At 40.3% G+C, this 22,685-nt stretch overlaps 1 protein-coding gene across 2 annotated transcripts in view; it reads right to left on the minus strand.

Annotated features, from left to right (window-relative positions):
- Positions 1 to 3,153: 3,153 nt before the first annotated feature.
- The window catches only part of Rpap3 (RNA polymerase II associated protein 3), a 29,813-nt gene continuing 10,281 nt past the window's right edge, over positions 3,154 to 22,685 (minus strand). The window contains exons 6-17 of one of the 2 annotated variants that reach the window (XM_027396409.2): positions 21,736 to 21,857; positions 20,777 to 20,847; positions 18,856 to 18,981; positions 16,378 to 16,505; positions 13,067 to 13,188; positions 12,202 to 12,272; positions 11,991 to 12,092; positions 9,684 to 9,910; positions 7,841 to 8,027; positions 7,039 to 7,136; positions 6,527 to 6,627; positions 3,154 to 3,618 (exon numbers count right to left, since the gene is read on the minus strand). In XM_027396409.2, coding sequence (XP_027252210.1) covers positions 3,533 to 3,618; positions 6,527 to 6,627; positions 7,039 to 7,136; positions 7,841 to 8,027; positions 9,684 to 9,910; positions 11,991 to 12,092; positions 12,202 to 12,272; positions 13,067 to 13,188; positions 16,378 to 16,505; positions 18,856 to 18,981; positions 20,777 to 20,847; positions 21,736 to 21,857 — 1,441 coding nt within the window. In that variant the 3' untranslated portion in view covers positions 3,154 to 3,532. The remainder of the gene's footprint in view (positions 3,619 to 6,526; positions 6,628 to 7,038; positions 7,137 to 7,840; positions 8,028 to 9,683; positions 9,911 to 11,990; positions 12,093 to 12,201; positions 12,273 to 13,066; positions 13,189 to 16,377; positions 16,506 to 18,855; positions 18,982 to 20,776; positions 20,848 to 21,735; positions 21,858 to 22,685) is intronic. The other variant, XM_027396408.2, reaches the window with a different exon arrangement.

Raw genomic sequence — 22,685 nt, forward strand, 5'->3', positions numbered from 1 at the left:
GACAAGGAGAAAGTGGTTATCTGGGCTGGTGATGGCAGAAAGCCTGGAGCATGCCATTTCTAACTGTCTTGGCAGAGGCTGTGCCTTCAAGAGCCAGGTAATCAGCGCACTGTAATCTTTTGCATAGTTGTGTCAAGGGATCCAAGGACTATTCCAGATGGCCAGTGCTGGCATAAGGGGAATCAGGTGACTTACAGTCCTTTTGTTCAAAGCATTTCAGCTTGCATAGGAGTTCATTAGACAGTCAAATGACCCAATTTCCAGTGCTGGTGCTTGTTTATAGGAAAACAAACATAAGGAGAGTTTATAAACGTAAATGAAAACTTAATACCAGTAGTGATGTTTTTAGATTTCAATGGTTATTTAACAGTGCTTTAGACCTGTTGAGTGTTCAGGGACAGACGGGTCCCCAGTCTGTCTCAGCCCAACCTTGGGCAAGCACACCGTGTGCAACTTAGCAACCACAGTTGACTGAGAAGTGGGGCTTCTGCATCCCCTATGGCACCATAGCCTTAGTCCCAAAGTCCTGTCAGCAGGTATGGGCCCTGCTCAGCTACGGCTTGGCTTGAATGAGAATGCTCGCAATAAGCTCTGATGTTTGAATACTTCATCCCGGGTAGGTGGCGCTGTTTGGGTAGGTCTAAGAGGTGTGACCTTGCTGGAAGAGGTGTGTCACAAGGGACAGGCTTTGGGATTTCAAAGACACGCATCATTTGGTTTATTTTCAGCTTCCTGCTTGTGGTACCCCATGCAAGCTCTCAGCTTGCTGTTCCTACCACAATTCCCTGGCATGGCATACTCTAACCCTTTGGAACTGCACGCCCAAATAAACACCTCCTTCTATAAAGTTGCCTTGGTTGTGGTGCTTTTATCACAGCCACAGAAAAGTAACCAAGACTTCCTCAGAAAAGGACTGCCTTATTGAGGAACTCTACCACCAGCTTAGTAGAAGAGCCCGACTTCTGCCAGTTATGAGCCAGGTGTGTGGTGGGAGTGACAGGCAGGTGGAATGCTTTGATAATATGAGCCATTTGTAATTGTTGCTTTGTCCTCCTCCCTCTCCCATTGTCTTCCCCGCTCCCCGGCCAGCCCATTCCTTTCTGCCCCATGCTTGTCTCTGAAATTTATACTATGTCTCAGGGAGGAATCACTGAGGTCCATGAAGTGCCGCCACCTGGTTTAGACACAGTGTTGGGCATCTACATGGGCAATGCTGTTTACCAACACCCACTCACACATTCACACATGTACACAAAGAGGCACTCCCCACAAGCCTCTCCAGATTTGTGAATGGATGAGGGAGTGGTCCGGGCATTGTAGTTTTTGTGTTGTCTTCTTTCTACAAGGTAAGAGGATTAAAAGCAAGACTACCTCTCTGTAGTGTAGGAAAGGGGTCTATTTCTCCCATCCCTGCCTCTACCCCAGACCCCACTCCCTCCCTTAGAGCAGAGACTGTGCCTCCTCTTCACCTTTGCCTGCTGGTGAGGTTTTGCTGAATTCAGACCTCATTAATTTTCCCGTCTGTGATGCTGTTGCACCTCCACCCAAATCTCCTGGCACCCCCAGCCCAGCAGTCTGATAAATCCTGGGAGTCTGGCTGACTTTTGGATCTGTCTGTCAACAGCTGTTTGTTTTGATGCCAAAAAGAATTTGAAATGTTTTTGCTTTCTGTAAATAGAAATGTGCAATAAAAGGTAAATTAAAGCCACAGAAACTGGCAAAATCAATGTGCAGTGAACCAGAGTTAAAAATCAGTGAGGGTAAGTGTAGAAATTACAAACACATGAGATATGGGAGCCAGTAGGTGTTGGTGCACACCTTTAGTTCCAGCACTCGGGAGGAGGCAGAGGCAGGCAGATCTCTGTGAGTTCAAGGCCAACCTCGTCTACTGATCGAGTTCCAGGACAGCCAGAGCTGTCTCAAAAAACAAAAAAAGAAAGAAATGAGGTTGGAGAGATGACTCAGTCGTTAAAGGCTAGGCTCACAGCCAAAAAAAAAAAAAAAAAAAAAAAAAAAAAAAAGAAAGGAAGGAAGAAAGAAAGAAAGAAATGAACGGTAGTAGAATGTTAAGAAAGAGAAAAGAGTTAGGAGATTAGGAAAATTTAAATTAGAAAACAAAAATCACAAAGAGAAAACTGGTAATCAGATAAATGAAGGGAAATAAAAGGTCAAAACATAGAGCCTTTTTAAAAACAACAAAAATTGAACAAGATAGCCAAACCAGTTCTAAAAGTATAAACAAAATGAACAAATGGAAGGAAGGGATATGGGGATGGGTGACAATGGTTGCTCAATAATTTAAGTGTCAATTGGTCAAATGCATGAAGAGAAGTGAAAGGTAAAAAGTATTTTTAACACAATAAGTAAAAACACTACCAAAAGTTGTAGGGGATGTTGTAGCCAGGCCTACGTGGTCAGGGTGACGTAGGGAAGGTTTAAGAGTGAGGGACGCCCACATGGCGGCCCTGCTTTGGCTTTCATCTTCAGCTTGCTGTACAGACTGCTGCCCCGCCAGCTGGCTAGGTCGCTCTGTAAGTAAGGCTTTTCCCTATCAAATTCCCTTGTATTTTTACCTGGCTCCGTATTGGTAATTTCCCACATTAAAAAGTAGAGTTCTGCTTTCAAGGAACATAAACACTAGCTAAATTAACTGGAGACTGTACGTTCTGTTCAGGAGAGGACCAGCTGAACCATTGTCCCTGATTTATGTTGGTGCTGAGCCTGGGTTAGTGTCTCAAGTCTGCCCAGGCGGTCTTCACTTCAGGAGAGCCCCTTGCTGGTAACACTCAGGGGCCCCTACTGGTAACTCAGCTTTGTGGTGTGTGAGCTGAGCAGGCTCTCCTAGCCTCCCTCAGGTTCACCAGCTGGGGGTGCCTCCCAAGTGTTAGGGGTGTGGGAAGCAAGCACCCCACTAGGTTAGTCAACACTTGCTCTAGGGCTTGCTCTAAGACTCACTACCCTCATCTATGCTGGGCATAGAATCGGATTCTACATCGCTAGCTGGACCGGAACTGCCAAGTCTAGTAAGCCATGAGCATCACAGACAGCCCCTCTGAGGGGCTGAGGACATGTCTTTGGCCCTGCTGTTGATAAAATGGTTTTCATTTAGATGGAAAGGAAGGGAAGGAGACAATTCTGGTGTCTCTTCAAATATCCTCTCCACAGAAATCACTTTATTTAGGTGGTAATGAAGTAGCTTTGTGTGTGGTTACAAAAATTCATGAAACTATAAAAAATGTTACAATCATGAGACACTTAGGAATGTAGCTAAATATAACATTTCAAGTTATTTATATAATAAAATACTGACGCTTACAAATACATTTCATTACTTAATTTAAATTTTCATAAAAAGTTTATTTGAAGCATTTCTCACTAGCTAGGTCACAGTACACTTTACATGAATTAACACCATTGAGATGAGAGTTCTCTCAGGTATGATTTCATTTTCTTAAAAAGACAAACAAAACACTTGATTTCTATGAGAAAAATAATGTACACGTAGAAGACAAAACAACCTCATGGATCATGGTCAGCCACCATATCTTTTCTTGAGTTCTTCAATAGAATCTGACTTCAATTCTGATTTTTCTAAGTGACTGAATAATACATTTGTGACTGAAAAAGAAAATAGAGCATATATTAAAAAATAAGCCAAACGTAAGTTCAAGGTCATCCTTAGCTACAAGTGAATTAAAGGCTAGCCTGAGATTCATGAAAACCGGTCACAAAACAAAGGGAAAATAACAATAAAACCTAAGCCAGCAACATGATGCATGCTCTTTAGTGAATTTACATCACGATTTACTAGGCTCCATGAAGTTGAAAGGCCAGTTTGGTTTTGACTTACTTTCTTCACAAAAATCCAGAATGACTGTTTATACCTAGGTGAGATCTGAATATCCCCAAAGGTTTTTGTTTCCTATCCCTGCCCCCCCCCCCAAAAGAAGGATAGAGCAGAGTCTGAGGAGATGGTTCAGTAGATAAAGCACTTGCCAGATCCGCCTGAGGACCAGATCCCTAGATCTCACATAAAGCTGGATACCGTAGTGAACATGAGCAAGAGAATCCCCTGAAGCCCAAGGGCTGGCTAGCCTGGAGTATGCAGCAGCAAACAAGAGACCTCGCCTCAAGCGTGATAGAAGACAAGAACTGATACCAGAGGCTGCCCTCAGACAACCCACATTCATACAAATATCAACACATGCCGGGCGTTGGTGGTACGCCTTTAATCCCAGCACTCGGGAGGCAGAGGCAGGCGGATCTCTGTGAGTTCGAGGTCAGCCTGGTCTCCAGAGCGAGTTCCAGGATAGGCTCCAAAGCTACACAGAGAAACTCTGTCTCAAAAAACAAACAAAAAAAAAATATCAACACACATATACACATACACATACACACACACAAACACACACCACATACTCCTACACTCACATGAAAATATTTTTATTTAAAATTCTTTTTAAAAGATAAAACAGAAACTTTTGAGTTAAATTCTTTAAAAAAAAAAAAAAGATTCATTTTATGTGGATGAGTACTTTATCTACATGTACATCTGTGCACCATGTGTGTGCCTGGTATCCAGAGTCAGAAGAGGGCATCAAGCCTAGTAACTGGAGTTACAGATGGTTGTGAGTCACCACGTGGGTGCTGGGAACTGAACCCAGGTCCTCAAGAGCAATAAGTGCCCTTAACCACTGAACCATCTCTCTAGCCCTAATTACTTTTTAATCCCTCCTGTCTACTTCCTGACGTAAGGGTGTCTTTCTCTTGCTGCTGTTTTTTTTTTTTTTTTTTTTTTTTTTTTAAAACAAAGTCTTCCCTGTTATAGTCTAGGCTGGCCTCTGAAGGGGATGTATTCTATATATATGTTTCTCTTACTGGTTGATGAATAAAACATTGTGGCCAATGAGGCAGAAAGTGTAGGCAGGACTAGGAGAAAAGGAGAATTCTGGGAATTGTAGGCAAACAGCAGATACTATGTGAGACTGGGAAGGTAGGACATACCTGGTGTTCTCCAGTAAGAAAAGACCACATGGAAATACTTAGATTAATAGAAATGGGTTAATAATTAAGACAGAGCTAGCCAATAGAAACCCTAGTCACTGCCCAACAGTTTTATAACTAATAACGTCTGTGTTTATTTGGGGCTGAGAAGGGCAGCAGTACCTGGCAGGATAAAAGAACCTCTTGTAACAGGCCTCAGCCTCCAGAGGGTTGAGACCACAGTACATGTACCAGCACACCCAGCTGACAGTGCCTAGACCCTGTGTGTCTGGAATAGAAACTAGGACCTAAGAGGCGCCCACCAATGCTTAGTGTAGGGAGCATCTGAAAGGGCACACTGAAGATTTTGTGGTTATTTTCAAGACAGGGTTTCTCTGTGTAGCCCTGGCTGTCCTGGAACTCGCTCTGTAGATCAGGCTGTCCTGGAACTAACTCATAGAGATCCTTTGCAAGAGCATCCTTTTAACCTGTGAACTTTCTCCAGACCTTGTTTCTGTTTGAGACATGGTCTTACTGTATAGCTCTGGCTGGCCTAGGACTGACCAAATAGATCAGGCTGACTTCCGACTTGAAGCAGCCCTTGTGAGTGCTGAGTGCTAAGATTACAGGTATGTGCCACTGTGCATAGCTAAGAATGCTAATTTTTTTAGTTTTAAAACTTAGCAAAAGCTGGAAGTGGTGGTTCACACCTTTAATCCCAGCACTTGGGAGACAGAGGCAGGGCAGATCTCTGTGAGCTCAAGGGCAGCCTGGTCTACAGAGCAAGTTCCAGGACAGCCTGGGCTACAGAGAGAAACCCTGTCTTGAAAACAAGAAAGAAATGCATTCTTTTAATTGAATGATTTACCTTTTGTCTAAAACCAGAAACAGACCCCCAAACTCTGTATAACTAAATTTTTACAGAGTTTGATTGTTGTGCCACACTGCAGTATAAATAAGGGCTAGAATTCAAGGTCATCATCTGCCATATTGACCCCAACCTAGAATTCAGCTGCGCTGCGCTGACGACACTCTGAACCTCCAGCACATGCTGCTCCCTCGGCTAGAGGCTTCTGTTCCCTGCCCTGCTTTGTCTAACTAACTTCTGCACTCGAGAATTCAGCTGGAATTAAATACTCAGGAGGAAGCCCCTCAGAGGGATGACAAGAACTCTGTACCCAGCTCCGTGGCAGGAGCCTCTGCGTGCTCCACCATGGCAGGATTCAATCTGTATATAATTCTGTACTACATTCCAAGAAGGGCCCACACCACAACTGGACAGCCTTGGCTCAAAGCTAACCCTGTGACCTCTCCATGCCTTGGTTTCCCCCTGTAAGAGAATGATAACAGTACCCACACTTGAAAATACTGCCAAGAGTTACAACACAATTTTAACTGTGTGTATCCAAATGCACATCAATTAACTTAATTAGAAGTAACTTATACTTGACTGTATGTATCTTGTATGTGTAAAGGGCCAGTCGTAACAAACCAGCAGAGGAGGACGAGGAGCTGTGGTAAAGCTTGCCTTCTCAGAACTTACTCTTTCTCTCGGGTCCTGACATGAACATCACTGCCATGTCAAACCTTCTCAGTTCAGAAAGCCTCTGTAGGATTTCGAAGATGAGAGCTGGCTTTTCTTTCCTGAAATAGGCCAAACATAAATACAAATGATCAGTGTCAGTAGCCTTTTTTTTTCTAGTAACAAGTTCTTCACTTTCCCCCGAGGTAAGTTTATATTTTAATAGGATAAAGAAATGTGTCCAGCCGACTGAAGACATTACAGTATCTTAAAGAGAAGCACAGCCTGGTGCTACTGCTGTCTCTCACCCAGGGTACTTTATACACTACTTGACTCTAAAAAGAGGTCTTGCCCCATTTAGACTGTCCCTTCTTTATGGTTTGTTCTTGTCATCTCTTCATTTCTGTAACAGTAAATCTTACTAGGAACCTAATGTTGTTATATACAAGATATTATGATCAAAGAGAATGAATTTCCCGAATCACTGGACATAACATTACAAAGTGAGAAGACAACTAAAAAATTCAACTTACTCAATGTAAAAGTCATGCAAAATTTTAATGATTTGATTGAATACATCTGGATCTAGGTTCTTCTGAAACAACTTTGGATATAAAGATGGTTCGATTTTCTTGGAAAAATAAGAGTTTGAAAGTTGAATTGTGACAACATTCATATTACATGTATTATATAATAACTGCTCAGGTAAAAATAATTTGAATAATTACTAAACACTAATATTTAATGAGAAACAGTGGAAGAAGGATGGACATGATAGGGACATAAGATAGTCACAACTGTTAGCTGGAGAGATGCTCACAGTTAAGAGTGCTTCCTGCTCATGCAGAGGACCTAGGTTCAATTCCCAGGACTCATGGCATCTCACAACTGCCTATGAATCCTGCTCCAGGGGTTCTGACACATACTCTTATGTGTACACACACACACACACACACACACACACACACACACACACACACACTAAAAGCCCACTTTCAGGAAAATAAATGCCCAGATACTGCAAGCACTGCCTGGCACACAGAAAACACTCAAGGATTTCAGTTTCCTTCCCACCTCTTGAAAAATGAAATATTAAAGCTTAGGTTATAAAATATGAAATTAGACTTAAGTCATTTTAGGCCCTGGAACTTCACACACAGCTCACTTCCCTGATTACAGCCTGTCCATCAGTCTGTCCAGGACAAAGCACACCAGGCAAGGGAGAAGCATCTTCTACAGTTTCATTACACAAAAGGCAAATGCAGCATTGATATAGCAACCAGAAGATAATCTCAGGCCTGCTTCTAGGGGCACTGCTGGCTCCCTCCTGCTTACCTTTAAATACTGATACAACATATCTGGGGAACTTCTCAGATGTCGGAAGTCAGACTCCAGCTGGAAGGAGTTGGCAGGAACTGGAGGCAGAACAGCAGTGGCAAACTGAACCGGTATCTGCTCCACCTTCACAGGGATCTTCTCACTGAAAGACTGGCCCACTTCCTGCTTCAAATCAACCTGTGGTCTGGAGTATTTTAGAGCATTAGTCAATCACCTAAAGAAGTGTAGTCAAAAATCCAATAAAGGAGAGCAATAGGAAATTTCTAACTTCTGATTTTGTTAATATTATGCTTCCTATCTGCATTCTGACAGTGTTCAATTCTTTCGATGTGTGTTTGTGTGTATGAGTGTGTGAGTGTGCCTGTACACAGCATGTATCTTTACAAGGGTGTGTGTGTGTGTGTGTGTGTGTGTGTGTGTGTGTGTGTGTGTGTGTCCTTGCAAATCTTCCACATTCTGGCTTTGCAATGATGCAGCATGTATCTTTACAAGGGGTGTGTGTGTGTGTGTGTGTGTGTGTGTGGTGTGTGTGTGTGTGTGTGTGTGTGTGTGTGTGTGTGTGTGTCATTTGCAATGTGCAGCATGTATCTTTGTGTGTGTGTGTGGTGTGTGTGTGTGTGTGTGTGTGTGTGTGTGTGTGTGTGTGTGTGTGTGTCCTTGCAAATCTTCCACATTCTGGCTTTGCAATGATGCAATGGCTGTAGTTCCTGCTGGGTGGTGAGCTAGGCCACTCTTTGAGAATATCACCTTTATTTAGTACAACTCAGCCTTTCAGAAATCTGAGTTATCACAGCTTCAAGACTTTTAAAGGAAGAAATACTTCACTTTAAAGCCACCTAGTCAGCATTTCTGAATAATCCATACACTACCTTCAATAAAACTACTACTAAAGTTCAATGTTTTTATTGAGTGGCAAGACTAACCAGTAGCCCAAACCAACCCTGTGACTTTTGTGTCTTCTCTACCATCATCAGTAAGAAAATGGTGTGAAATTAATTTTAAGTTAGAATACATTTTCATACACATACATCATCAGACTGTGTTCTAATTCACCACACTCCCATAACCACACTATCCCTGCCTCTGTTGCTGAGGCCCCTTCCTCCCAGAAATAGTCTCCCTTATTTGTTTTTGGCTCTTAATTCTAAACCATACTTAAAAGGTGCTCAACAGTCTTCAGTATTGATGAATATAACAATGATAACATTTAAACTCTTCTTTTTGGGGGGTTTTTTGAGACAAGGTTTCTCTATGCAGCCCTGGCTGTCCTGAATTCACTATGTAGACCAGACTGGCCTCGAACTCAGAAATCAGCTCTTCATTTTATTATGACGCTTACTTCGATCAAATATTCATCATCATATTCTCTCTCTCAACAGTAAAACTGATATATACTGAAGGTCTACAGAAGAAAATAAGCACAATCAATTTGAGCAAGAATCAAGTCAGGCAGTGATAGCAAATGCCTTTATTAGAAATAATACAGCACTAAGGAGATGGAGGCAGGAGGGTTGAGGTTGAGGACAGCCTGGTCTACAGAGTGAGTTCCAGGACAGCCAGGGCTACATAGAACCTGTCTTGATAATCCCCACCCCCGCCACACACACACAAAGAATAAAGACAATTTGTTCACTTCTAAATCACCTGTATTTCCTTTGGTAAAGGAATGATTGTTCCCTAAGCAAAATCTCACAATGCAGATGGAAAAGCAAACTAGAGCCTGCTGACAGTCAGCTGCTCAAGCATCAATGATAAGAACGAATGAGAACTCTTATCTGTAATACCGACTGCTTATGGAATTACTGTCATTATAGAGACTATTGTAACAGTAGCTACTCACTGTAGGGCCAAAGTGTCACTGATTTCTTCTATTTTCAACACTTTGGCTCTTGGAGTATCACCTGCGGGAAAGGTGTCCCCCTGGCTTGAATTCTTCTTGTTTTCGGTGACCACAGCTGCTGTTGAATCTGCTTGATTACTCTGGGGAGCAGCGGCAGTGCTATCTGGAGCATTAACAGTCTCTATCAACTTGCCAGTTTCTTCAATAAAAATCTTCTTGAGTGCTTTCTACAATAATTAATATCAATTCTTTAAATCAATATATTAAAAGCTTTCCCATCCTAAGGTCACAAGTCTAAAAATACTTCTATGTTCTTACAGCTAATATCCCAATTAAAAGTAAATTAAATTTGTTGGCTAGATAGATTTAGGAACATTATATGTCTGAGAATACAAACAACAAAAAACTATTTGCCTACCCCAGACACCTAAATGGGAAGCAAGGGATGTACATAATACCAGTAACAAAGGTGAAAGCTCACACTGCCAGAGCAGGAATGGCAAGTAGAAAGAAGGCTGCAAGGCAGTCCATGGGCAGGGAGGAGTAGTGGTGCAGACAGCTTGGGGAGGGTCTGAGGACAGCCAGCACAGGAACCTGTGTGCACACCAGAGTCTGGACTCTACCCAGGACCACTCTAACAACAATGCTGTGGCCTAAGGGAGTATCACAGGACATATAGGAGCAGTGCAGCATATGAAAATCTAACTCGAAACCCTAAGTACACTCATGAGTGTGTGACAGCTGGGTAAACCAGTCCAGGATACACATCTGCCAAACATTTACAAGGTTGGTAGGGGTTATCCAAAATGGTTTTCCAGTTTAATAACATTCACTACTGATCATGGAAGAACCAAACAGGAAGAACTGCTCTTGCTTCTGCTGCTATGCTGTGCTCTCCAGACCAGCTGCCCAGGAGCTTCTGGCTAATTTGTCAGAATGTTGGGACCACAAGATGTACATCCCTGAATCCAGCTTTTCACGTGGATCCCAGGAACTGAACCTTAGTCAATAAGCCTGCACAGATACTGCTTTTTTCTTTGTCTAGCCATCTCCCTGGGCCCTTTTTTGTTTCATTAATCTTTTACTATATTATCTATTGGGAGGGGTCTTGTGGAGGTCAGAAGACAACTTACAAGTCAGTTCTCTCCTCCCACTATGTGAATCCCAAAGATCAAACTGAGGGTGACTGGCTAGGTGACAAGTGCTCTACCCACTGGACCATCTCACTGGTGTTTGTTACGTCATTTTTAAATTTTTGACTTTTTTTAGTATTTACAAATTTGTACTGTCAGTTGTGCTGTAACTTGTACCTCACTGGAAAAGGCATGCATGTCTGTCCTTCCTTTCTCTAAACCTAAGACACAGTATTTTCTTGACAGCTTTTCATACCTTCAACACTCTCCTCCTTCTCATTCTTCACCCCTCTTTTCTGCTTTCCCACTCCCCCTCATTCACTACTTAAATGCTGATACCCTTCACTCTGAAACAAAAATGCCATAAACTATATTTTCTCCAACCAATACCCTAGTGGTCTCACTGACTCTAAGCACGGTGAAATGCCAACTATGTCAGCTTTCTCCTGAACATAGATAACTCCAAGCAAAAACAATCCATCAGGACAAACAAAAACATCTGGGGAAAACTAAAATCTGAAGAACACATACATCCCAGATGACATACAAGCACAATAAAAGAAACAGCAAAAACCACGAGAGCATTCCACTATGGCATACTCCCCCCCCCCCCCAAGGCTGACATCTGATAAGAAAAACAAAGATGATGAGACGCCTGAAATGCCAGAAAAAAACTTGAGTTCTACCATATAAAGGACCCAAATAAACAGATAAGGAAATCAATTCAGGACATAGACAAGAAGCTACCAAAGTGAATGAAATTATCTGTAACTTAAAAAGGGAAAATGCAGCGAGGAAGCTGACGCTAAAAAGGAACCAAACAGAAATTTCAGAAATGGATCAATCAATCAAAAACACATTAGAAAATGTCATCAATGGATAATACCAAACAAAATTTCAGAGACAGAAGACAAAGTTGAGCCGATAAAATATAAAACTGACTCAAATTCCTTTATAGAAGAAAAATACATAAAAATCTGTAAATGAAATTCTAGAATGATTTCTCCCTAAGTCTGTCAATAAATTATATGAGGCATTTATTAATAAGTATTGAATAGGTATATCAAGAGTTTTCAATATTTTTTTATGTTTACTAGTTCAAAAGTTTGTTTCCAATTCTAATAATGAAACAACGATATTCTAGAGAAGGGAGAAATGAAAGTGATTTACTTACAGGTGACCCACGATGAGGCGGATTATCTACAGGTTTTATCACATTGTGTCTTTGTGTGGAGTCAAGAAAGACATCTTCCCAATGTCCCTTCTCAATTAATTCCTTGAAAATAAATTTGTAATAGCTATCAAAATATTCTTAAGTTAATCATGTAACTAACAAATTTATTTAGCAGGTGGTATGATGATATACTGGGGAAGAAATATATTACCTTTTTAATTTTGGAAAGCTCGGTGACTGCCTGCGTATTTCCAGGTTCCAGGAGTAATACAGTTTCAAAATCTAATGAGAATAAAAAAACAGCAAAATAGTGAAAGTACTTTTATGACAATCAAAACACAACATCTTTAGTCAATAGTCCCTTTATTTTATTTATTCATTTATTTATTTATTTTGGCTTTTTGCAACAGGCTCTTGCACAGTCCAGGTTGTGTCAAGTTGAGATAAAACTAGCCAGTACAGACTTCAAAGGAAACAAAAAGTGAGAAATAACAAGTGAAACCCACAGATGAAGGAACACAGGGCAAAAGGCAACAAAAGAAAACACAAGTAACAGAACTAAGTTAGTGTTCTGAAGAGAGATAAAATGAATCTGCAGGACAAGACCCCAAAGAAGAAAGGAAGGCTTGTAAGATATATGTATGGAGGCACATGTCTTTGATCCCAGCACTTGGGAAACAGGCAGGAGGTTATCTGTGGTTCCAGGACAGCCAGGGCTACATAAGAGACCCTGTCTTAAAACAAAACAAAACAAAACAAAACAAAATAAAAAGAGTAAGCAAGGAATCACTGTAGCCTTCGTGTTACTCTCTATGCCAGCTGCTGATTCCTTCTCCTCTCATTTCTGACTATTTCTCACTTTTCCTATTCATCTACAATTCACATTTTCCTTTCTTTCAGCTGGCCATTGACCAGACAGAGTATGTTATAAATAGTCAAGCATACTAGGGAAGGTGCAGTTTTCAAACTTACCTTGATTACCAGTGTGCTTCATGAAATTCAGTATCCTTGAACCGTGGAAAGCCACAGAAATCTAGGAGTCTTATTAGGGTGAGTGTGAGATCTTATAGCCTTACCTTGCTTGGCCTCACTGATCTTTCCCAAAAATGTTCTTGCAGTTCCTCTCCTGGCAAAAGCCTTTGCATAGGAGCCGTCTAGTAAGATAGCTTGTGTGCAGTCTCTTTCAGCTTCTTCATATCTATTGAACATGATAAACTTACTAACTGGAAAACATGCAGCTTACAGAAAACATAATACTGGGACTGGTGAAATGGCTCTGTGGGTAAAGGTACTTGTTACCAAGCCAGAGGACACAAATCCACTATCTGGGATCCACATGGTAGAAGAATCAGCTTTCACAAGTTGTCCTCTGACCTCCATGCCATGGTGCATGCACAAACAGGCATGCATGCACACATACAATAGAGAGATGACAGGTAGATTGATAGACAATAGGCAGATAGACAGAAAGAAAAGCAAGAAAACAAAATACAAGCTAAGTTTTTGTTGCTTTGTTTGAGACTAGTCTTACAATGTAGCCCAGGCTGGCTTAGAATTTGCTATCCTTCTTCCTCAGTCTAGCATGTAATTTCAATTAACAATTCCCAGGGAAAGACTTTTTTCAAAATTTCTCAATCCCACTAAATCTCTGAACCATCTGGAAATGAAGAGTCTCAGACTAGAAAGAGTCAGGGAAGGATGGAGCCCATGACAGCAGAGCAGTCTAAAGAACAGCAATGGCACATAGCTCTACAGCCCCAGTGTGCAATGGGCTACATGACAATCACAGCCAGCACTACTGGCTTCCTAATAAAGCTCACCAATCTCTGAGTAGCTAACTTAGGGGGAAAACCCACACAAAATTGAAGGCTTGTTAGGTATGTGAGTGATGGCACATAGCCTGGTATCTGAATACTAGTCAGCCATGCAAGGAGTAGTCAGTTCAGACTGGTAGGCACTAGTCTACAATTTACAAAAGAACAGACACACACACACACACACACACACACACACACACACACACACACACACACACACCCTACGCCTTCAGGCCCTCTCATGACAATAATAAATAATTGCTAATTTATTAGGAATGATAAGCAGTATTTTATCAATGTATAGGACATTCTTTTCTTTGGGAATGAAATCTGTTTCATTTTTTAAAAAAAGACAGATACCTAGACTTAACTGCATTCTTTTCTTAGTTTGAAATCCTGCAGTATACTTTTTTCCAATATCCTGTGACTACATTTTCTGACAACATCTGTCATCTAAAATCTCTGGTTTATTTACTTATTTTTTTACTTTCTTCTTCTTCTTTTAAAGGCAGGATCTCATGTAACCAAGAGTGACCTTAGACTTCTGAGCCTCCACCAAGTGCTGGGACCCCCCACAACACCCAGCTTTTCTTTACTTTACTTTCAGCACAATGAGTATGTCTGTGCCCAAGCTCCCATCAACAGCTTTTCTGTGTGTGACTTTCAGATGCCTGCACAGGCCCTGTACTTCTGAGGATGCCAACCTTTAAGGAGCACAGAGGGACTTTGGTCTTCTCTGTAACCTTGCCATACAAACCATGAAGTCTCCACTCCTACCCATTTTATCCTGAACACCCCTGTCAGGACACTAACCTCTAGCCCAGGGAATCTCAACCTCCCTAACGCTGCAACCCCCTCACACCATAAAATTATTTCACTGCTACTTTATAACTCTAATTGTGCTATTGCTATGAATGTAATGTAAATATCTGATATGCAGGCTATCCGATATGCGACCACTATGTGGGTCATGACCCACAGATTGAGAATCTCTGCTCTGACTCCCTCCATTTCACCTGACTGGCTCCTGCTCCTTTCAGGGCTTTACTCATCTGAGCTCCTCAATCAGCTGTCCATAAGTCCTCACACCTGTGCTCAGTCCTCATGTCAGCATCTCCCCACCTGTGTGCCCTTACGCCTGCCCCTCGGCATCATCACTGTGCACTTTAACTATTATTGTCTTTGATGTCTCTCCCTCCTTTAAGAAACTTTATGTTTATTAAAAGCAATTGTACATTTACTTATTATCTGTTTATTTAACACCTTTGGTGGTGCTACCAGGACACCTAACACATTTTAGCTCAATAAATGCTGGCTGTATACATACATACATACATACATACATACATACATACATACATAATACATACATGCCAGAAAACCATATAATAATTCAAAGAAAATTCTGAAGATAACTGTTTAGAAAGACAAAAAAAAAAATCTAACAATCAGTCTGAAAACCTAAACTCTCTAAAAGACAGATGGTTATTGTTTGTCAACAGAAGTGTTTAATGTTTAATATCTCATATGTACTACCAAGTATAAGCTGGATTTAGAAAAATTCAATTTATAAGACCTTTAAGGTAGTGGGGAAAACCAACTAATAAAAAATAAACAGTTCAGAGAATGGCCAAGTCCTGGCCTAGCCCTCCAGACACCCTACAGCACAAGTGTCCACCCGTCCCAGTCAGCAGTAACTGACCCCCTTGCTAAACAAATCACAGGGCTTCCGGTTCTAGCAACGAATATTCTACCTTTTGTGGGGACCAATTCCTAACTCTGTTTCCTGTATCTAACACTACTGAGTTGTGGGTTTGTTCGGTTGGTTGGTTTGTTTTTTCAAGACAGGGTTTCTCTATATGGCCCTGGCTGTCCTAAAACTCGATCTGTAGACCAGGCTGGCCTCAAATTCACAGAGACCAACCTAAAGCCGTGTGCCACCACACCTGACATACTACTGAGTCCTTTTCATATGTCTTATCTCAATCTGGCACCTCAAGAATAGGACCCAGATGAAGCCCTTCCTCAAACACCTGGCCATATTATTTCTATCTCATACCTCGACAGCTCTTCTGAAGCTAACCTTTCACCAGCCTACATTCCACAGTTTGCCTGCTTGCAGACCTCCAGTCACTGTAACTCAAGGTTGCCTTGCTCATCTCCCTGAAACCAATTATTGATACAACTACCACTCAAGAAACAGTATTTCTTATATACATTAGCTAGCTTAACAACTTGAATTTCTTTCTTTTTTCTTTCTCTTTCCTTCTGTGTGTGGTATATGTGCTCCTATGTGCACATGTGGAAGCCAGATGTCAGCATCAAGTTAAGTGTCTTTGATGACTGTCTTTTGTGAAGCTGGAGCTCACCAACTGACCAGACTGTGCCTGGCATATCAGAGGTCCTGGATTCTAACCTAGCACCAAGAAGAAAGAAGAAACTGGAAAGAGGGAAAAAAAGAATCAAAGACAGATGACAAAAATACTAAATCAACTCAACTTTATTAGTTAATTAAAAATGCACTCTATAGTAAATTTTTATCATGAAAGCAAAATATAAGCCATACTTACTTCTGAATCTTCAGGTAGGCCATGGCTCTGTTAGCGGGAAGGAGGGCATTGGTACTATCGGCAGCTATCCCTCGAGTGTAGCATTCAATTGCTCGCTCATATTTTCCCTCCTTGAAAAACCCATTCCCCTATTATTTTGGAGAAAGGTATAAAAATTAAACATGTTGAAAATTCAAACCTTAAAGAAACATACCAAAACCAATATTAAATCAGTAATTATATTATATTCTCATTGTTGATAATCTAGAGAGGGGAGACAGCCCAGTGAGTGAGGTGCTAGCTGAGTAGGCATGAGGACCTGAGCTCTGATCTCCAGAACCCACAGAGAAGTCAGGAGTGATGGCACAAGCTTAAGTCCACACTATGGAAAGTGGATAAAGAAATCAGGGGGTTCGCCTACCCAGGCGGTCTAGTCAATTTAAGCTCCAAGTTCAGAAAAGACCATGTCTCAAGAAGAAGAAGAATAAGATGAAGAGTAACAGAGAAGGATGATCTGTGGCCTTCACACAACCATACCTCACACACACACACACTTAAACACACAAAAATAAATAAAAATCTAGTTCATGAGACATTTAGAATCTATTAACATGTTTTTTTTTTTTAATGACACTACTCTCTTTCAGCACAAAAATAATTACTCTACAACTTCATCATTATTGTACTAATTAAATAGTAAAGGCCCAAACATTACACTAAGTCTTTCCTTACATTAGGAATTGATCAAAAATGGGTTGAGGGTATGGTGTAAAGATGGAGAGTTTGGCCCTGGTTTTGATTCCCAGCACTGAAAAGCCAGAAAGGGGGGAGGGGAGAAGAGGAAAGGGAAGAGGAAAGAAAAAAGAGTAAGAAGGAAGCCAGGAATAGAGGAGGAGAAGAGAGGTGAAACTACAAGAGATGTGCAAATGCTTTTCTGACACAAGATCTCATACAACTGAACCATCTCAAAACACACTAGGGAGCTGAAGATGGCCTGAGCTCCTGATCATCCTCCAACCTCCACCTCCTGAGAGCTGAGATTACAGATGAGAACTAACATTCTCAGCTCCAAAGTTAATTTTTGTGAATGAACATAGTGCTAGAATTACACAGCCCGCTCTTAAGTAACATTAATATACCTAAATATAAGGAAGACTTTTAATTTTTTGAGATTTTTATTTTATGTGTACAGGTATTTTGCTGTGTGCTTATCTACACATCATGTGTTTGCCTCATGACCAAGGCCAAAAAGGGTGTCAGATCCCCTGGAACTGGAACTTCAAATGGTGGCCAGCCATGCGGAGTGCTGGGAATCGAACTCAGGTCATCTAGAAAACAGCCAGTGCTCTTAACCAGTGAGCCACTTCCCCAGCCCCAATATAAGCTAAACTATATTGAAATAGAGCTTCTAGTTATAATCATTCAAATCAATGACAACCAGTGATTCCATCAGTACTTTTAGGCATCCTCCATGGACCCACAGAGACTATAAATCCTTTAGATTAGGAGTTGGAGAGACTCAGCAGTTCAGCTGGCTGCTCTTGTGAAGGATCTGGGTGTAGCTGCCAGCACCCACATAATTCACAGCTATCTGTGACTCCACTTCTAGAGGTTACAATTTCCTCTTGATTCTGAGAGCACCACGCATGTGTGTGGTGCACATACATTCATGTAAACAAATGTGTACTTTATGTTTATGAAAATACACATAAAATAAAAATACATCTTTACACATTAAATTTATGTTTTCTTTTCTTTTCCAAGTCAGGGTTTCTCTGTGTAGCCCTGGCTGTCCTGAACTCACTCAGTAAACCAGGCTGGCCTCAGAGATCCAATCTCAGCCTCCAGAGTGCTGGGATTAAAGGTCTGTGCCACCATGCTTGGCTGTTAAAATTTTAACTAAAATATAATTAGATTGCTTCCTTCCTAAAAAATTCATTAAATCTTCTCAATGAAAAATAAAGAAATTTCAATCAGAAAGTTTTGAATGAATTACAAGCACATTAAGAATGAACTGTACCTTAATTCTATATTAAATCTATAATTAATCTACATATAATTAAATTTGTTTTCTTAAATGTATGTAATTTGCTCCCTAAACTTAAATGCAATTATAATTATTTTGTACATGGTTATATAAGTCATCAATAACTTAATTCTGAATTAGTAGCCACCAGAGGTTTTAGTGTATTTAATTTCAACTTCCTAATCAGAACACTTTTTTAATGTTAGAGAAATTTAACTGACGTATAGGTACCTAGGAGTAACATCCTGTTGAGCACACTCTAACTGATTACAGGAACCTAGGAGCAATGTCCCACTGAGCACACTCTGACTGACATACAGGAACCAAGGAGTAATGTCCCACTGAGCACAGTCTGACTGACTACAGGAACCTAGAAGTAACAAGCTGCTGAGCACACTCTAACTGACTACAGGAACCTAGGAGTAGCATCCCACTGAACACAGTCATTACACATCAGGATCCCACTGGATTACCAGATCTTTCTCTGAAATGGCCTTCTGCTTGTTCTGCTGTTCCTCAATTTGCTTCTTGTCCCCTTCAGTTGGTTTAATCACTGTAGCAGCTTCTTTGGGTCGAGAGTTTTCTTTGGATTTTAAAGCCTAGGAGACACAGCACTCAACTAAAATAAAACAAGTAATGCAAGATGCATCTGTATTAGACTCAAAATGCAAACTACTGAAATACAGTAAAATGTCTGCTACACTCAGATAACTGGAGTACTTTCTACTCTGATTCGCTCTAGTTACTAAAAAAAAAGGCAATATATGTGTAAATATGTAAAACGAACTTAATATGTAGCCTGTTTCAGTTAAAATAAGCAGTATCCAATAAATAAGTTGGTCATTTACTTAAACTACAAATATTTGCCAAATTTCTACATAGTCCAGGCACTATTCTAGGTACTGTTTTTCAAACATAAAATAATTGAGAGCACATCACTAAATTTCCCAGATTATTGTTATTATTTGATGGAATAAATAAGAAAATACACTTTGCAACTATAATGAAGTTGATACACTTATCACCAATTTTATGTGCAGTAAATAATATTTAAAACCAGATATCCTCAATGACTGTCACACTTTTTACAATGTGCCAAGACTGCAAAACAACTACAGCTTTAATTCAAAGGCAGAATGACAGGAGTATGCAACTGCTCTCTGCCACCAGACCATGAATTTCACATTTAAATAATAACTATTGTCTTTTTTTTTTCTTTTGAGGCACAGTCTCTGACTGGCCTCAGACTCATTATGTAGCACAAGCTGGCCTCAAATTTGGGCTCTCCCATCTCTCTTGTCCCAAATGATAGGATTACTGGAGTGAGACACCATGTCTGACTGTTTCAACTCTTACTGTTGAAAAGTTAGCATTTTTACAAACATACAGCTTACACAGCAGAGACTCATGAAATGCAAACATTTATCACAGAAATAAGAGCACACAGAAATAATCAGTGAAGTAATTTTAAAACTGGGCCGGTTAAAAGTGATTGCTGTTTTTGCAGAGGACCCAGGTTCAGTTCCCAGCACCCACATCAGGTGGCTTACAACCACCGATTAACTCCAGCTCCAAGTAATCTAGTGTCCTCTTACGGGCACACATATGCTCATAATTGAAAATAAAATAAATCTTTAAAAATTATCTTTAAATATTTTCAATTAAAAAATAATTTTTAAAAAAGGAAGAAAAAATTTAAAAGCCATCATTGGGGGGGAAGAGGTAGTAGTTCTAGAAATTTCAGCCAATTTTTTTCTTTAAACCATAATTTTTTTAATATAGCAATATAACTTACAAATAAAGAAATGACTTGATGGAGTTTTAAACAGAATTCAAAGAAATAGAATTATTAAGAATCATTATTCCTAAGTAAGCCAATGTTAGCCAACTTATAAAAAAGTTTACCAGTTAGGGGCTGTATCTCTACAGTACCTCTCTGCCTTACCACTTTGGTTAAACTGCAGAGTACAAGAAATAGAATTGTAAAATTTCTGTGTAATTCCAGCACTGGGGAGGCTGAAGCTTGTTTTGAGTTTGAAGTTAGCCTAGGCTACATATTAAGATCCTGAAGAAGAAATCTGTTGGGGGCAGGAGGTTGATGAAATAGCTCAGCAGTTAGGAGCACTGTCTGTTCTTCAAGTTCAACTCCCAGTACCCACATGGCAGCTCACAAACATCTGTAACTCTAGTTCTAGGAGATCTGATGCTCTTCTGACCACCACAGGCACCGGGCAAGCCTGTGGTGCACATATGTACATAGGCAAAACATTCAGACACATAAAAATAAATAAATGTGCTTGCTTTTAAATGTACAGTATATACAAAACCTGAGCAAAAAGTTTCACCTTCATGATATAAAGTCAAACCAAAGGCACTTAAATGTTTATAATTTACCTGATCAATTTTCCTGAGTTCATTCGTTGCTTCAAAGTTATCTGGTTCCAGTTCTAATACTTTTTCATAATCTAAATAAAACAGAAGATAGAAAATTTCTGAAAAGGATAGTTTTACAACTTGTACAAAATCACAGTCATTTGCTTCATGTGACACAGAAGCAATTACTCTACAGTAAAATGAACTATCAACAACTATTGGGCTACCAAGCACTTTTTATTCTCTCCCAGGCAGACAGGACCCTGAGAAAATCCTCTAGCAAGCCATCTTCTACCAGCTCCAGGTGGTTATGTCATCATAAAGTGTACACCCAAACCACACAGAGCAAAATCCATTCCACATCAGCTTTATTCATACTTTGTAATTACTACACAGGGCTTGTTATAGAACAGGACAGAATTTACTAATAAATAAAACACTTTGTTCTTGCATCCTGCCTCACAACAGCCAACAAGATGATGTCACCTTTATTTTCCACATGAGAACTAAAGGTCAGAAGACATGAGTCACACCTGCTGTTGCAGTGTTCAATTAGGTAGAGTCTGAAATAGAGTCTGATCTTGGCAAACAATGCATTCTTCCCAGAATAAGAAGATACCTTTTAAATTACCAAAAGGACTGGTAAGATGGCTCAGCAGGTAAAGGCATCCAATGCCAAGCCTGACAACTTGAGTTTGATCCCTGGTAGCCTTCCACAAGGTGGAAGGAGAGAACTGACTACCTCAAGTTATTCTCTGGCTTCCACTCACGTGATGTGGCATCCAAACACACCTGTATCTTAATTGTAAAACAAAAATCTTTCAATTGTCTAAAAGACAAGCTTTGTTCAAACCGTGACACAGAAAGGGCACCATACTTACTTAGTGCTCTCTGTATACTATACTTAGCTAGTATTCTATGTACACTGTGTGTTAAACGAATGGAGAAGTACTTAGATGCTGATCTAAAAAGATGAATACCTTTTTTGGCCTCCTCTAATTTCCACAGAGCAAACCGAGCAGCACCTCGCCTGATGTAAGCCTTGGTGTAACTCCTGCTCAAGGCAATTGCCAAATTACAGTCAGACTCAGCAACAGCAAATCTGCAATTCAAAAAAATTAAAATGAAGGAAGGTATAAAAATCATTTAACAAACCAAACTTCAAAATTTATTTCTGAAATTCCTAAGAAGAGATTTACTTCACAATTGCAGGGATATCTCCCATCTTCTTTTATTTAATTAAACTTAAAGTAACCTCTCCTCTCACCCCATCCCAATACTGGGAATAAAAGCCAGGACCTTGTATATACACTACACGCCCAGTCCATAAAAGCAGCAATTTTTTTGTTTTTTTCTTTTTTTGAGACAAGGTCTCACTGTGTAACCGTAGGTGTCCTGGCCTAGAACTCAACCTGTAAACTAGGCTTGCCTTGAACTCCCAAACTCACAGAGATCTGCCTACTTCTGCCTCCTGAATGCTGGGATGAAAGGCATTTGCCATCATGTGCCAAGCTATTTCTGGTTTGTGTGGGATTTCAAGAGTCAATAAGGAAACAAGAGACAAACTACAAAACTGTCAAAAGACAAATCTCAACCAGTCATGATAACGCACGGTGCTCAGGTGGCAAAGGCAGGCAGGTCTCTGAGTTTGAGGCCAGCCTGAGTTGTTACACAAAGAAACCTGTAGGGGAAGTTGTAGCCACGCCTGTCTCAAAAACAAAAAACAAACAAACAAAACCCAAAGAAAAGAAAAAGTAGAAAGAAAAATTCAAAGCGTAATATAATCTCTATTTCCAAATAATTGAAGCAGTAAAAATGTCTTCCTTAACAGCTGTCTTTTAAAAACCCCCATGTTACATCAGCCATGTGCACATAACATTCCACAACATTAAATATGTACTTAAGAGTCAACAGAATGTAAAGACAAGCA

Source organism: Cricetulus griseus, chromosome 2 (genome assembly GCF_003668045.3).
Source record: "Cricetulus griseus strain 17A/GY chromosome 2, alternate assembly CriGri-PICRH-1.0, whole genome shotgun sequence".
Taxonomy (NCBI): domain Eukaryota; kingdom Metazoa; phylum Chordata; class Mammalia; order Rodentia; family Cricetidae; genus Cricetulus; species Cricetulus griseus.